This window comes from Myiozetetes cayanensis, unplaced genomic scaffold (assembly GCF_022539395.1).
Source record: "Myiozetetes cayanensis isolate MyiCay16 unplaced genomic scaffold, myiCay2020 scf1, whole genome shotgun sequence".
NCBI classification, from domain to species: Eukaryota; Metazoa; Chordata; class Aves; order Passeriformes; family Tyrannidae; genus Myiozetetes; species Myiozetetes cayanensis.
Window position 1 is genome coordinate 142,282,770 of NW_026086604.1, and position 13,415 is coordinate 142,296,184.

At 50.2% G+C, this 13,415-nt stretch overlaps 1 protein-coding gene across 1 annotated transcript in view; it reads left to right on the plus strand.

Moving 5' to 3' along the window:
• PTPRN2 (protein tyrosine phosphatase receptor type N2) overlaps positions 1–13,415 on the plus strand; it is a 642,194-nt gene that overhangs the window by 524,138 nt on the left and 104,641 nt on the right. The window contains exon 13 of the mRNA XM_050310509.1: positions 10,694–10,906. Within this exon, the coding sequence (XP_050166466.1) occupies positions 10,694–10,906 (213 nt within the window). The remainder of the gene's footprint in view (positions 1–10,693; positions 10,907–13,415) is intronic.

The window sequence follows — 13,415 nt, forward strand, 5'->3', positions numbered from 1 at the left end:
TGGAAAATCCTCTACAACATATTTGCATCTGTATTTAAGGAGCAAGGCTCCAAAGGATGTTAGATATAACTTTTAGACAAAACAACAAATAAAATTAAATGGTGTTCTACTCATACATGCTTTAAAAGAATTAAAATTTATTTCATACTATACATTGTACATGCATTTGCAGAAAGAAGTGGCTAAACTTAAAAGTGCAGACAGATCTGTAGTCAGAAATCAAGACAAAAAGGTCAGTGTGGTTTCAGCACCTAGTTATGAAGAACAGATTTTCAGGGAGTCCTGACAAACATTGCTGGTTTTCAGGCAAGAGTTTTGTTCTGTGCAACCTGGAAATATGTTTCAGCATCATTCTCATTGAAATTGAAAGATTTAGAATATTTTGGGTTTAGGCATAGTTCAAATACAGCTCTTGAATTTGGATGAATGTTAATGTAGATCTTCAAAATACCGGTATTTTTAGATGCACCAAACCCAAAGAAACTGTTTCAAAGTCATTTATACTTTCAATGTCAACTCTTTTCCAAGACAAAGACATGAAACTTTCCAGAAATTCTATAACTAAATGCTGCTGATATCAGGGGGGTTTTGTTTTACCGTTTGTAAATTAATTAAATACAAATTTATCAAGTATCAGTAAGTCAATTCACAAATAAGGACTGTGAGTAGCAGTGCTGTGAGTACTTTAAAAACAGTTTTTAAATTTAAAATTAGTAAACTATTAAAATTATTTCTTCTATCTGGCAACACCTCCAACATCTTTAATGAATAGCACATTAAACAATCCGTGTTTAAATAATTTCTCCCTGTGACATAAACCTCACAGATATTTGCCATTGCTACAAAGGTCACATTTAGCACATGATAAAAGTAATGAAAATTACATGAAAATGAAAAGTATTTTAAATTTCACTACAAATTTCTCAAAATCTCACTGTTAACCCCCCCCATATTTTAACTAATATTTTGCTGTCTTTTGACACTTGGCCAGTTCAAGCCATTGAGCATCTGACAGTTTGGAAAAGATGCGATATTTGCCCAGGAAATGGCAATGAATATATTTGTAAATAGGAAATACAAACTAAAAAGCTAATGGAAGGATTTATCAGTTTCAGGCAGTTCATTAGAAGGATCAATATGCAAACACACATGTCCTTTTAATGAAATCTCTTGGCGGGTTCATTTATCCTTCTACTTAAGTAATACAAGTTAGTGAGCAAATTATGTATGCTATGGCTCTTACGCGGGCAGGAGGATTTCAGACGAAGAGGGGTGCTCTCAGGCTGACAGACTGACAAAGTAGCACGCTGATACCGTGCACTACAAACGTGGATGATGAAATGTTTGGAGAAGCCAAGTTTGTGCTAATCTGTGGCAACGTGAAGGATTTTCCACGTGCAGAATCCAGTCAGGAGGTAGGAGAGTGAGGAGTACCTCTTCTGCCTGGAAACCTTCTTGTCATTAACGGTGGTGATGTAAAGAGCATCCTCCTCGCCCTGGGATGGGAAGGCTGGGTGCGGGTGTGAGGTTAGTGGGGGTGAGCCCGTGGCACAACCACTCTGAGCTTTCTGAGCATGGCAGAACGAGCCTGTGCAGGGAATGGTCATCATATTTCGGTCCTGTCCTACAGGTTTAAGTGAAGCGTCGCTCTGGGGAGGGGCGTGGGGTCGTTCTGCAGACTCAGGCGGCACTTGACCTTCCTTGGCTCCCCGGGCAGGCGCATGTGCCTTACCCAGGTGGCGGCTGCCGACGACCACTGAAAGGATAAATACTGTCCGGGGAAAAGGGGAAGAAGGAATTGTTACACTGAGCTGCTGCAGTGTCTCTGGGACAACCGCGGGGAGCCCGGGCCGCCCGCTCCCGCCGGGAAGGCAAAGCCGGCCGGGGCCGGGCAGGAGGCAGTGGTCGTGCCCCCGACAGCTGACGGGGCAGCGGGGGTGTGGGGAGGGGCCTGCCCATCCCACCCCATCCCATCCCATCCCATCCCACCCCATCCCATCCCATCCCATCCCATCCCATCCCATCCCATCCCATCCCATCCCATCCCACTTCCGCACACCGCCCCTCCGCACCGTCCTTGCCGCCACCGGGGCCTCTCCGCGGCTGGGGAACGGGCGGGCAGGGCTGGGGGTGCCTTCGGGGCAGGGGTGCTGTGTGTGTGTGCAGCTCTCCCGGCTTAGGACAGCTCTGTCGGGGGGACCCGCCGGGGAGGCCGGGGCACAGCGGCCGCGGCGGCGGGGCGGGGGCGGGCCGGCTGGGGAAGGGCAGGGAAAGGGGAAGGGGAAAGGGAAAGGGCTGCCCGTCTCCACGGACAGAGGAGAGCCGTTTCTGTCCTGCCTGCCATCCCCAAGAGCAGTGGCAACGGGAAACAATGGGAAGAGGGAAGCGGGAGGGCGTTTCATCAGGGAAGGGATCTGAAGGGACTTGTCACCCGCACCGGGCAGCCCCTCTGCCGCTCCCCGCTCGCTCTTGTCCCGCTCCTGCATCCGGGGCACTCCGTGGGCAGGTGCTCTGAGAGTGCCCCACAGGGTGTTTGACGGCGGCATGGGGAAATTTGGGGGAGATGGGGAAGACTGTGGGAGACGTTTCGTTTTAAGGGTCTGTGCTGCCCCAGGCACCTGCGCGGAAACGTGGCTTCAACTGGGAGTTGGGTGTGTGCAGCGCCGGGCACAGCACTGCCCCGCTCGCCCGCATCGGCTTTTAGCAGTGCCCGCGATGTATTGAAATGGACTTCGCCACTGTCCCAGGGCTGGTCGCGGCACACTCTCCTCCTTCCTAATTTCCTGTGTCATTTGGAGAACGAGGAAGAGAGGGGAGAAAGTTTGGATCTCCTTTGCTTGGCAGTATAAGGATATTTTTTATCGGAGGGAAGTCTTTTCAGGAAGAAGCGTTGTGGACTCCTCTGCCGTATTGTCATGCAAATGATCTGTAGGTTTTCCTTGCTGTCCTTGTTTGATTTTATTTTTGGCTTTCCATCATTGTTCTACCCTCCACTTCTATCTTGCAAGAGAGACACCAAAAAAAAAAAAAAAAAAAAAAAAAAAAGAAGAAAAGAAAAAAAAAAAAAATGGAAAAGGGGGGGGAGGGTGTGCGTAAAAAAAAAAAATCAACCAAAGGAAAAAAAAACACCGCACATCCATAACAGAAACCCCAAACAGCTTTTCCAAATGAGTGACACAGCCCGTGTCCATTCATCGCCGCACTCCGGCGAAGGGTTTCTGCACAGCCCAGACCTCCTTAGCCAATTGCTGCCAGCAACATGTGGAGGGGAGGCATCGCTATAGCAACCGGTGGATGGGCCATGTGCGGCAGCCGGCAGGGGCTGCGAGCGGCCCGATATAAGGAGGGCAGCGGCGGGGCGCGCCGGCATCCTCCGCCCGCGCCCCGCGGGGACCGCCGGGCCGCCCGGGGCCGCCCGCTGCCCCCGCCGCACCGCGCCGGGAGGCGGCTGCGAGGGGCGGCTGTGCCGGCCGCCGCCTTTGTCTGCGCTGAGGAGAGAAGGGGAGGGGTGAGAGGGGGAAGTTTTGGCACCGGAGGAGGATTGCTGGAGCCCGCCGAGGTGCGCCGAGCCTTCCCAGAGAGGGGCCCGTCCCGGCACGCCGGCAGCAGGTACATGAGGCGGGGGACGGGGAGGGGGGAACGCCCGCGTCTCTCGAGGCCGGGGCTCGGGAGCGCCCCGCGCACGGCGAGGTGTGCGGGGGCTGCGCGGGGTGGGGGCAGCCGCTGCCGCCGTGGTCCGTCGGTCGGGGCCGGGCCGGCTCTCCGCGGAACGGCGCGGGCGGCGGGAGCGGGGCCGCTTCGCCTCCGCACGGTCGCCAAAGCCCCGGGAGCCCCCGGCCGAGAGGAGCCTCGGGGATGCCGCTGAACGCGGGTCCGTCGAACAGGCGCGGGGCGGAAGGGGTAGCGGGCCCGGCGGGGCGAGGATGAGCCCGGCCCGCGCCCCTCGGGCCGCTCCCGGCTCGGGGCTCCAAGGACCGGCCCCACGGCGGAGGCGCGCAGGCGGCCGCGGAGCCCCATCCCCGGGCGGGGACGGCCCCGGAGCCCGGCCCGGCTCCTGCGAGACGGGGCGGCTGCTTCGCTGACGGGTCCGCCGGCGCTCGCCAGCGTTACCGAGAGCCGGCTCGCTTGCTGGCACTCGGCTGTAAGGGCGCCTTATCTAATCCCTAAATTATGTGCCTTCAGCATCAGCATTAGATCAGCGCTGGCGCTGCGGCTCGTGTTTCTCTTGCTTGCTGAAGATATTTGATTAAGCTCGGCTATCGCTGACGGTCCTCTTGGCTCGGGCTCTGACACTGTGACTTAGACCTGCCGAGTGCCTCTGTTTCTCGGCTTTACTCTGGCTAACAAATCCTGGGCTGCGGAGGAAACCTGCTTCCTGGTGCTCCCGCTCTGCTGCTCTCCCCTAACTGCTCCCAAGTCCTTAGAGACGGGAATTGAAGTTTCTTCACCGTGGTGTCTCCTCGCCCTACTCTTCTTGCTGCCACCCCAGAGTGCACTGTGCGGCTTCGGGCAGGATGGGCCGTGCTCCTCCATCTCCGACTCACCTACCTCCCGCACAAGCATGGATGTGGCTGTCCGGTTTCTTAAGTCGTGTGTTGTTACTACAGTGTCTCAGTGATGCTGTAGGCTTTTGTGCTTTACTCTTTATCTAATTGCTGACTTAAAAAAATACCCAGATCCTCAGGAAAAACCTTGAAGCTCATTGAATTTCCTCTTTCACAACCTTATTCCTTCCATGCCACAAACTTCTTCGGGGCACTTGGACATTTTGGCATTTCAGCATCACCTTGTAGTGGGATTCAGGATAATAGCTATAATTTCGTGTAACTCTAACCAGAAACTTCACTTCTGTTTGCCTTTAGGAAGCCAGAAGAAAATATCTACCATTGATCAAGGGATCTTTGAACTCACTGAATTCTTGATTGTATTCAGTCATTGTTCATGGTATTAATCCTACTAAAAGGTATAGAGACGCTCCAGAGTGCTTTGTGGTGTTGAAGGTTGCGGAAAGATCATTGTACCCCTACAGATGAATAGATCTGTGGCTCTTGCAGTGACCTTTCTCAGTGATTTGAATAAGCTGCAGTTCCCAGAAATCCATCTGCCTTTTGTGTTTGTCGATTTGTATAATCTTTCCGACCCCTAAAAGAAGCAGAAAGTACCTTCCCATCCGATTTCATCCTCCCGAGTAAAAGCATTAAATTGACCTCGTTTCAGGTGATGAACTGACATTTGCTGAAAGTGATCCTGGCATCAGGCGAGCTTTCTGGGGAGAGAGGAGGCTGTGCAAAGAGGGAGGCAGAGGATAGCAGCCCCAGAAATCTCTTACTAACTCTATAAAGATAGTACCTTAAAACACCAACAAGTAGCCTGGACCAAAGAGCTTGGGAGTGCAGTGCTGAACACAAGGCATGTTGTATGCACGAAAGTTGAACATCCCCAGGCCCTGCTGCCCCAGCCTAACTTGATTGCAAGCACAAGACAGGGGAGGAGATACAGGAACCAAAACCGAGGGAGACGCCGCTTTCCCTTCTGTTTGCTTTCTTACTTTACCAAAGGTAAAATATCTTCTCTGTAGTTTTCCTCTGGACAAGTTAGGGTAACCAGGCTCTTCCTGATGTGAAGTGTTTCTCTGGCTTTCTAGTAACCTCTCAAAACTTAAATAGCAGAGTGTATCTCAACCTGTGTCTCAGATAATCTCTGTAAGAGGGAAATTACTAGAAGTGAACTTAAGTTTAGATTTATATAAATGAGCAGACATACACTGATATGTGTGTGTGTGTATATATATATATATGAACACATATATATAGATAGATATATCTATCTCCATACACACCCACACACATCCCTTTCTTCATGCTTTCTATATTAAGGATATAATATGCATATCCTTTATGTTTTGTTTTAATGTCAGTGGCTGTGACTATTAACAACACAGGATCTTCTTTAGAAAGCAAACAAACAAACAATGAACTAAAACTTATTTTAGTGACGTTTATTTTTAAGAATAATGATTTTCTTGTAGAATTCTTTTCTTCTGCCTAGGTACTTTTTTGCCTCCTTGAATGGCATATTTGCAAGTACAATTTCATCTGCACAGAGGAACAATAGCTTTCAGTTGCACAAAGGATTTCTCCCACCCTGAATCCAAACCACAATGCCTCTTGCTCTGATAATAGCTTCTGAAAAGATTTTGTAATGCACAGAATTAATACATGATTATTTCCGCCTCACTTCTCTCATTTATTAGATTCTATAGTGAATTCCAAATTAAAAATAGCACCTCTTGAGTTTCTTAACGTTCTAATATTTTGAAACAAATCATATTCTGAAGTTCCTCTTTTTGCCCGTGTTTACTAAGAAATCTACATTTTTTATTATTACTCAGAAGAAAAACCATGTAATATAAATGTAAAAATCAGAGCATGCAAAAATTGCAAAAAAACATAATGTCGAGTTGTTTTAAAATGAATTGTAGTCATTTTTCCTTTGTAAACTGAAAGAGTGATGAGGTGCAGTAGCTGGCAAACTGAGTTTTAATTAAGGAATATCTTTTTAAATTTATGAAGCAAAACAAAACCTCAACTTCGGTTAGAGTTTTGCAAGGACCAGAATCATGCCCTGTGTCCTAAAGTAAATAATGAAGTGTAATTCTGCTGAGACATCTGAAAGGTGAGCTTCCACATCACTGCATGGGGAGCTCCTCTCTGCTTTACAAAGACTTCCTCCCACACTTCCAACAGAGGTGTGAGAACTTATTTACATGAAAGCGTACATTAAATATTTACTGACATTTGCCAGAAATTCGTTTGAAATGTCGACTGTTCTGCTGCATCATGGGATGACACCGTGGAACGGGATGCTGCTCTTTGATTAGAGCAGTGATTTGTGACTCCAGTGTTATGGCTGCTCTAGTTAATGACTCACTTTTGGGTGTATATAAAATGTGTTCTGTCGAGGGACCAGGAAAGCCTACATGAGATCAGACCCTAAGCATTTTTCCTTCCCTCTTAAAAAACCCACAGACCCTCACAGAAGCAGTGTATTCAAGTAAACACTGTCAAGTGTGTTAGGTGCAATGTTGTTCTTTGCCTTCCAGCATTTAAGCTAAGGTCGGGCTGTTTCAAAGCAAGTAAAGGGTGGGTGAACACTTCCAAAGCTTCTTCATTCAGAGTCACTTTCTAAGCCATTCATTTAGTAATTAGTTGCTTTTCCTTCACTGGGACCCTATGATACTCCATAATTTTTGAAGGAGAAAATCATTCAGAGGAATGTCAATATATTCTGTTATATTAAGTTAAAAAAATGCGTAGTTGCATGTAGCTGAGTTTAATATTTAATTGCGTGTAATTTATGTGGTCTATTTATTTGTTAAGCCTTGGGTGGGGAGGTAATTTGTTTTTCTTGTTATGCAACAGCTATTGTTCCCCTTCCACCCCAGGCACACGCACCATGGCACACGCACCATGGCAGCCCCAACCAGCACAGGGAGAGGTGTTCTGCTTTAAAAGACATCCGACTGTAAATGTCAAATTCATAAATATTTAAACACTTTTCTTTCAATTTCAAGTCAAGGCTGACAGGACGCCTCTAATTAACCCTGGGCTCCGTTTCAGTCTGGGGCCTTATTGCAGGGAAGAATCAGGGGGTTAGGCGAGGTGGGGAAATCTGTGCTCCTGGCTAGAGGGAATTTCGGGGAGGGGTGAGGGAGGTTGGGGGAGGAAGGAGGGAGCTGGTAACTAACACGTCGGATTAATTTTTACCCGTTTCATAATGTGATGTTTGGTCAGGCATCTAGCAGGATGGAAGGGCAGCGGGTTTCTCCAACTGCGTTGGGGGCGGGGGGGGCTGTTTCCTGAAAGTCTCCGGATGGGACGCGCCGGGGAGGACCGGGCCCTACTGCCCTCTGAGGCTCCGGGCATCCCCAGCCCGGGGCCCGGGGCTGCCGCCGGTGCGCAGCCCGCAGCTGGAGCCGCAGCCGGGCGACGCGACTTTGCCGTCGGCTGCACCCGGCGGTCCCCGCGGGGCGGCTCAGCCGAAGGGGCATCAGCCGCCGGGGCCACGGTGTTTCCCGGGGGCGGCGTGGGGGCTGCCAGCTTCCCGCCGCCCTCAAAGGCAGGGAGGGGAGAGAGGAGTCTTCCGTGCCCCGACGGCAGCGGCTCCCGAGGTGTTTCCCGTGAGGTGGGACGGAGCAAGGAGCGGGAGAAGGGCCAGCGGCCCCGCGGCAGAGCCCTTCTCCCTTCCCCTTTAGCTGCTCCGACGTGGCGGGCGCCGCTGGGCATGGGGGGAGCGGTGGGAAATAGCCGTGCCCCTTCTTCCCTGCCGTCCGTCCGCGGGGCCTCCATCCCTTTCCAGGGCACGGAGGGTCAGGGGAGGCGTGGGCGCCGCTCCTCTTAGACATGTAGGGGTTTTGCAAGCCCTCGCCCTCCCGAGGCCCGTCACCAGGGACACGGCTGCACTGACTCCCCCAGGGCAGGCGCTTACAGAGGTGTAAGCAATGCCGAACGCCCCACGGAAGGTTTCTAACTCTTCCCCGTGTTTCAGGCTCTCGAGTGCAGCCGTGAGCTGGGGACGTGCTGGGGGGCTCGGCGAGCACTTCTTTTGTCACGGGCAGCCAGCCCCGGGGACGGCAGTCCCGGCTCTGGCGAAGTTGGAAGTAACATCTAAAATCACTGTAACTCCAGGGGCAGAAGGGACGGCATGCTCTTTCTGTTTCCCGCGTTTACTCGGGGCATTAGACAGCACTTCGCTCCCATCATTGTTATCGTTTCTCTCGCATAGCCCTTTCCCCAGGTGCTTGTGCGGCTCTGTCACAACAGAGGTTGAGAAAGCAGAGGCTGAGGAACAGTGCCCGCCAGCCTCCTCCTTCCCGAGGGTGCCTCTGCGCTCATCCGGGGTCCGAGGCTGTCCGAGCCGCCCGATGAGCAGGGGTCGGCTTGCGGGGCAGCCCGGGGGATAAGGGGGATGTCCCTGCCTGGCTGATGGGAGGCCAAAACACCGCAGCGAGGCAGATTAACATCCCGGGGCGCAGCGCTCGGGGAGAGGGCGCCGGCCCTCCGGCGGGAGCCGCCTATTGAGATGCAGATTGCGACCCCTGGCCCCGAGAGGACGGAGCCTTTCAGGGCGATGCTAATGGCAGAGCGCAGCAGCCCTTAACTCCCTCCCCGGGGCCGAGGCGGCGGGAGCAGCGAGACCGCGGCGGTTGCCGTCGGTGCTGCCCCTCGCGGGTCTCCTTTGCGAGCCCCCCCTTCCCCCGCCCAGCGCGGGGGGCGGTGCGGGCCGAGGCCGCGCTCCCCCCGGTGCAGCCGGGGCAGGTGCCCGGTTGGGGCCGCGGGGGAAGGGTCGCAAGGAGGCGGCTCCGGAGCCGGGCTGGGGGGTGCAGCCCCCTCCTCCTGCTGGCTGTTGGGATTTGGAGGAGGGGCCGGCTGCCGTGCAGGGGAGGGGAGGCGGCGGGCTCGGCGGTGGCTGCGCGGGCGCGGAGGCGGGAGGCACATGGGCCGGTGGCCGCGGAGAGACCCCCACCCGCCTCCTACGGCCCTGCACGGACCTGGCCATCTTCCTCCTCCTCCGCGCGGCGCATCCAGGCAAGAAAACCCGGGAGTCTGACTGAACCTGCATTTCCATTAACTCAGCCTCAGCCCCGGCTAATCCGCAGCACTGAAGGCAAGGAGGCTAATTAATGACAAGCTTTTACAGTCAAGACCAGCGATAATTGCTTTGGTGGCCTTTATGATTACAAGATAAAAATGGACCGGGCCTGACATAAGAGCCACTGTGTACACTGCAAGACAGGAGGAAATTAAGAGCTGGCTAGCTGAATACGGAGCAGAAAATTACTAATAGAGGAGAGATAATGAATAGGCCGGCTAGGCATTCATGGGGAAAAATCCATTTTGTTACCACGCGAAATTAGGTGGTGGAAAGGAGTTTGCTAATTGTTCTCATCTTGTAGCAACCAGGACTGAGGCAGGGGCGTGCTTTTCAATTCATTTCCCTGGTAATTGTGAAAGGGGGAATGCAGGCCAAATGAGTCTTGCTGCAATTTGCGCGCCTGGTCTTTTCATTTTCATGTTGCGTTTTTAATTGTTGCTAATATAGCTTATAATGAAGCTAATGAGGGGAAATTATTGTACAACTTTTTAGCACATGGAGACAAGTGAAATGCACTAGAAGGATTCTCTCCCATTGCTGCAAAAATAATAGTAATCTGGAGGAGTTTGGAACTATCGGGCTTTTCTTTTTAGCCGTTTCCCTCTACAACAGACAAAAGGAAGGATCGCCACCTACTTTTCTCTTTTTTTTTTTTTTTCCCTGTCGTTCTGTGGTTTATTTTTCGCTAAGGAAAAAAAAAAAAAAAAAAAACAAAACAATACTGGATTTTCCCTTGCTGCGCCCCTCGCAGCCCCTGGTCCTCGGTGCGGTGCGGGGGGAGCCGCGGGGCGCGCCGCGGTGCTTGCGCGCATCCAGCACCTCCGCCTCTCGGTAGTTAAGTGAGAGCCGCCAGAGGGGAGGGGACGGAGCGGGGTATGGCAGCGGTTCTGTCCCTGCCCTGCCGTTTGCCTCCCTCCTCGGACGAAAGTTAGCGCTCTGACGGGTGTTCCCCCCCCCGCGCCCCCGCCGGGGGTCCCCCCTCCGCGCTGCTCCGCGAACCGCGCAACTCAGGCGCTGCCTCTTCTCTCCTCCCCTGCAGAAAAGCAACGTCCCGCCGCTCGCGCAGCGCGGGGAAGAGGCAGAGTCCGCCAAATTCCTCCTCCTCACCCTCCTATCCCTCGCCTGCATCGCCGGGGTCCTGGCTGCGTCGGGGGTCGCCTACTGCCTCCGCCACCGCGCCCACCACCGCCTGAAGGAGAAGCTCTCGGCCCTGGGGGCTGACGCCGGCTCCGACGCGCCCGCTGCTTACCAGGTAAGAACCGAGCTCTCCTTCTCCGGCCCGGTGCCCAGCAGAACCCCGGGAGGGGGGTCCTTCTCGCGCTGGGAGTCGCGGAGGTGGATTTGTTTCTGACTCTGCCCCCCATCCCCCGCCCCCCGCTCCATTCATAGTCCCGCGGATCCGCTGTAGTAGCTTTTTACTGCTGGGTATTAATCTTGGCTATTCTGGTAGTTGCTGTAAATTCGTGCCTAATTAGAAACATTAAAAGGAGAAGGGAAAAAAAAAGAAAAGAAAAAAGAAGCCCATGCCATTGAAATTCTCAGAAAAATAACATTAACATCCATAATCTGTCACCCCTGCCACTATTAATAACGAAAAATCTTTAACATTTATGAGGAATGGATTGCACGGTTATCTGAAGATGTCTCTCTTTTTGAGTAATCGACTTCTTCAGGGTCTGATATGAGAAGAGCCTTTGACCCGATCTGTTGCCACCTTCTGCCATTATTCAGATAAAATGAAATCTAATGCTGATAGATGGGGAGGTAAAACAGGACTGGTTCTGGGAGAACAATGATAGCAGATGTGTACCCAGTAATACTGGAGGACTGCACTCAGCTTCCCTGAAATAAATCAGAGATTTCAAGCTTTCTCTTTCAGTTTCAAAAGTATTGGGTGGAGAGACACTCCACATCTTCCTGAAGTTTGTTTTAGATCATAGTCCTTATTTCTTGATTTGCTATTGGTGTAGTAGCATGTGTTATGGTCATAGACCACACAGTCCTGGTCTGCTATCCGAAAATATTTGGAGTGTGACCAGGAAAAGAATCTGAGAATGTGTAAACATTGTTTCTGTAGTATCCCTGTCTGCTGTGCACCCATAGGGCCTCGCTAATGGCACTTTTCTCTCAAGTTTTACTTTACTTTCTTGTTCTGCTTAGGATCAGGCATTCTGGCCTTTCTGTATGCTGGGGCTGAGGTAGATCCGAATTGGCAGCTGAGAGTCCTGTGGGAATAAACTCGTATTTCCTTGAAAAGTTTGGGTCCATCTGTACCTCTTATATGTTAAAGATGTAATGTATTAAGTATATCTCCACAGGCTGGGTCTAGGGAGAATTTAGTACAGAATAACAAATATGAATGTTCCTGTAACAATTAGTATCTTCAGCAATGGTTTTGTTTTTCAGTTTAAATGAAATGTTTACTTTAGAAAAACTACATTAAATTACTTTACGTCTTTGAATTTAATGCCTTCCAAAGCAAGACAGGGCAAGAGCATTTCCAGTAGAAAAAAAAATGGAGTGTTCTCTGGGATAAAGTGTGAACAAAACAGCAGTTTATCAGTTTTGTTGGCCAGTGAGACTGTGGCCATAAATATTTTTGTTTGGTTTTTATAGGCAACTTGCTGTTGGCTTATTTAAAGCACAGAAGCAATAGGTAGTCTTTTTATTCTGTCAAATGTGAATACAAGAATTCTTAATTTTTTTTAAAAAGCCCTCCAGGTTCCAAAACCACACTTGAAACTGAATTTGTGATAATTAACAGGACAATCTTCCTACTGACAGCTCTAATTAATAGTATCTGTAATTAAAATCGTGCCCTTCCAGCAGGAAAATTGTTTGAATTTCTTGGAGTGACCTTTTTTGCCATTCCTCCTGGGAGTGTAGGGGTTGATATTGATTTTATAATGAGCTCTGGTTTGTTTAATAAGAATCTGTAATCCAGACACTAAATTAAATATGTGCTTCATTTTTTTTTTCACAGATTTATATATATTTTTTAATCTTTGTATTTAGATCTGAGAGTGATGTTTTCTGTTTGAAAACAACAACAATGCTTTGAGGATGCTGCTCAGTTTTTCAATAGCAAGGTTGTATTAATATTCTTTGTTCCTGGCCTCTGGGCCCAGTCCTAACCACCTGACTTCTTAAACATTTCCATTGGTTTTTCAGGGGAACTGTAGTCATGTGTGGGAGGAAAAATGTTTTTCCCTGAATACAAAGGTTTCTAAGGGCTTTGCTCTCCTCCCGTGGAAGTAAATGGGAATTTTGCCATATGTTTCAATGGCAGCAGTAGGAAGCCCTGGTATAGCCAGTTTTGATGCTGCTAAGTAACATTTTATCAAAATGAATCACTGAGCCTGCATCTGTATATAATAAACTATTCACATGGATTTGAAGAGAAATAGGATTGAGCCCTATCCACCTTGTCAGAATCGCCTTATGTTGAGCTGTGTTAAATGCAATGGATATCTGTGTGATGCATGTTTGGATAACATCAATTAGGTCTCAGAAAAGCATCCACTGTCTTTTTCTTCATCTTCTCTGATACTCATAGGGGAGTAATGTAACCTGTATTAATATGAGGGGGGAAAAAAACCAGATAGCTTTCAAAATTGTACCCACTTGGTTCTGTTCTGTTTCCCAAGTAGCTACTTGGTTAATTTGGTGTATTTTCAAAATAGGAAATATTTCAGGGGCTGCTGCCACTAGGCTTGAAAGCATGGTACTCCAGTGTGTTGCTGCCTATAGCTGATGTGACA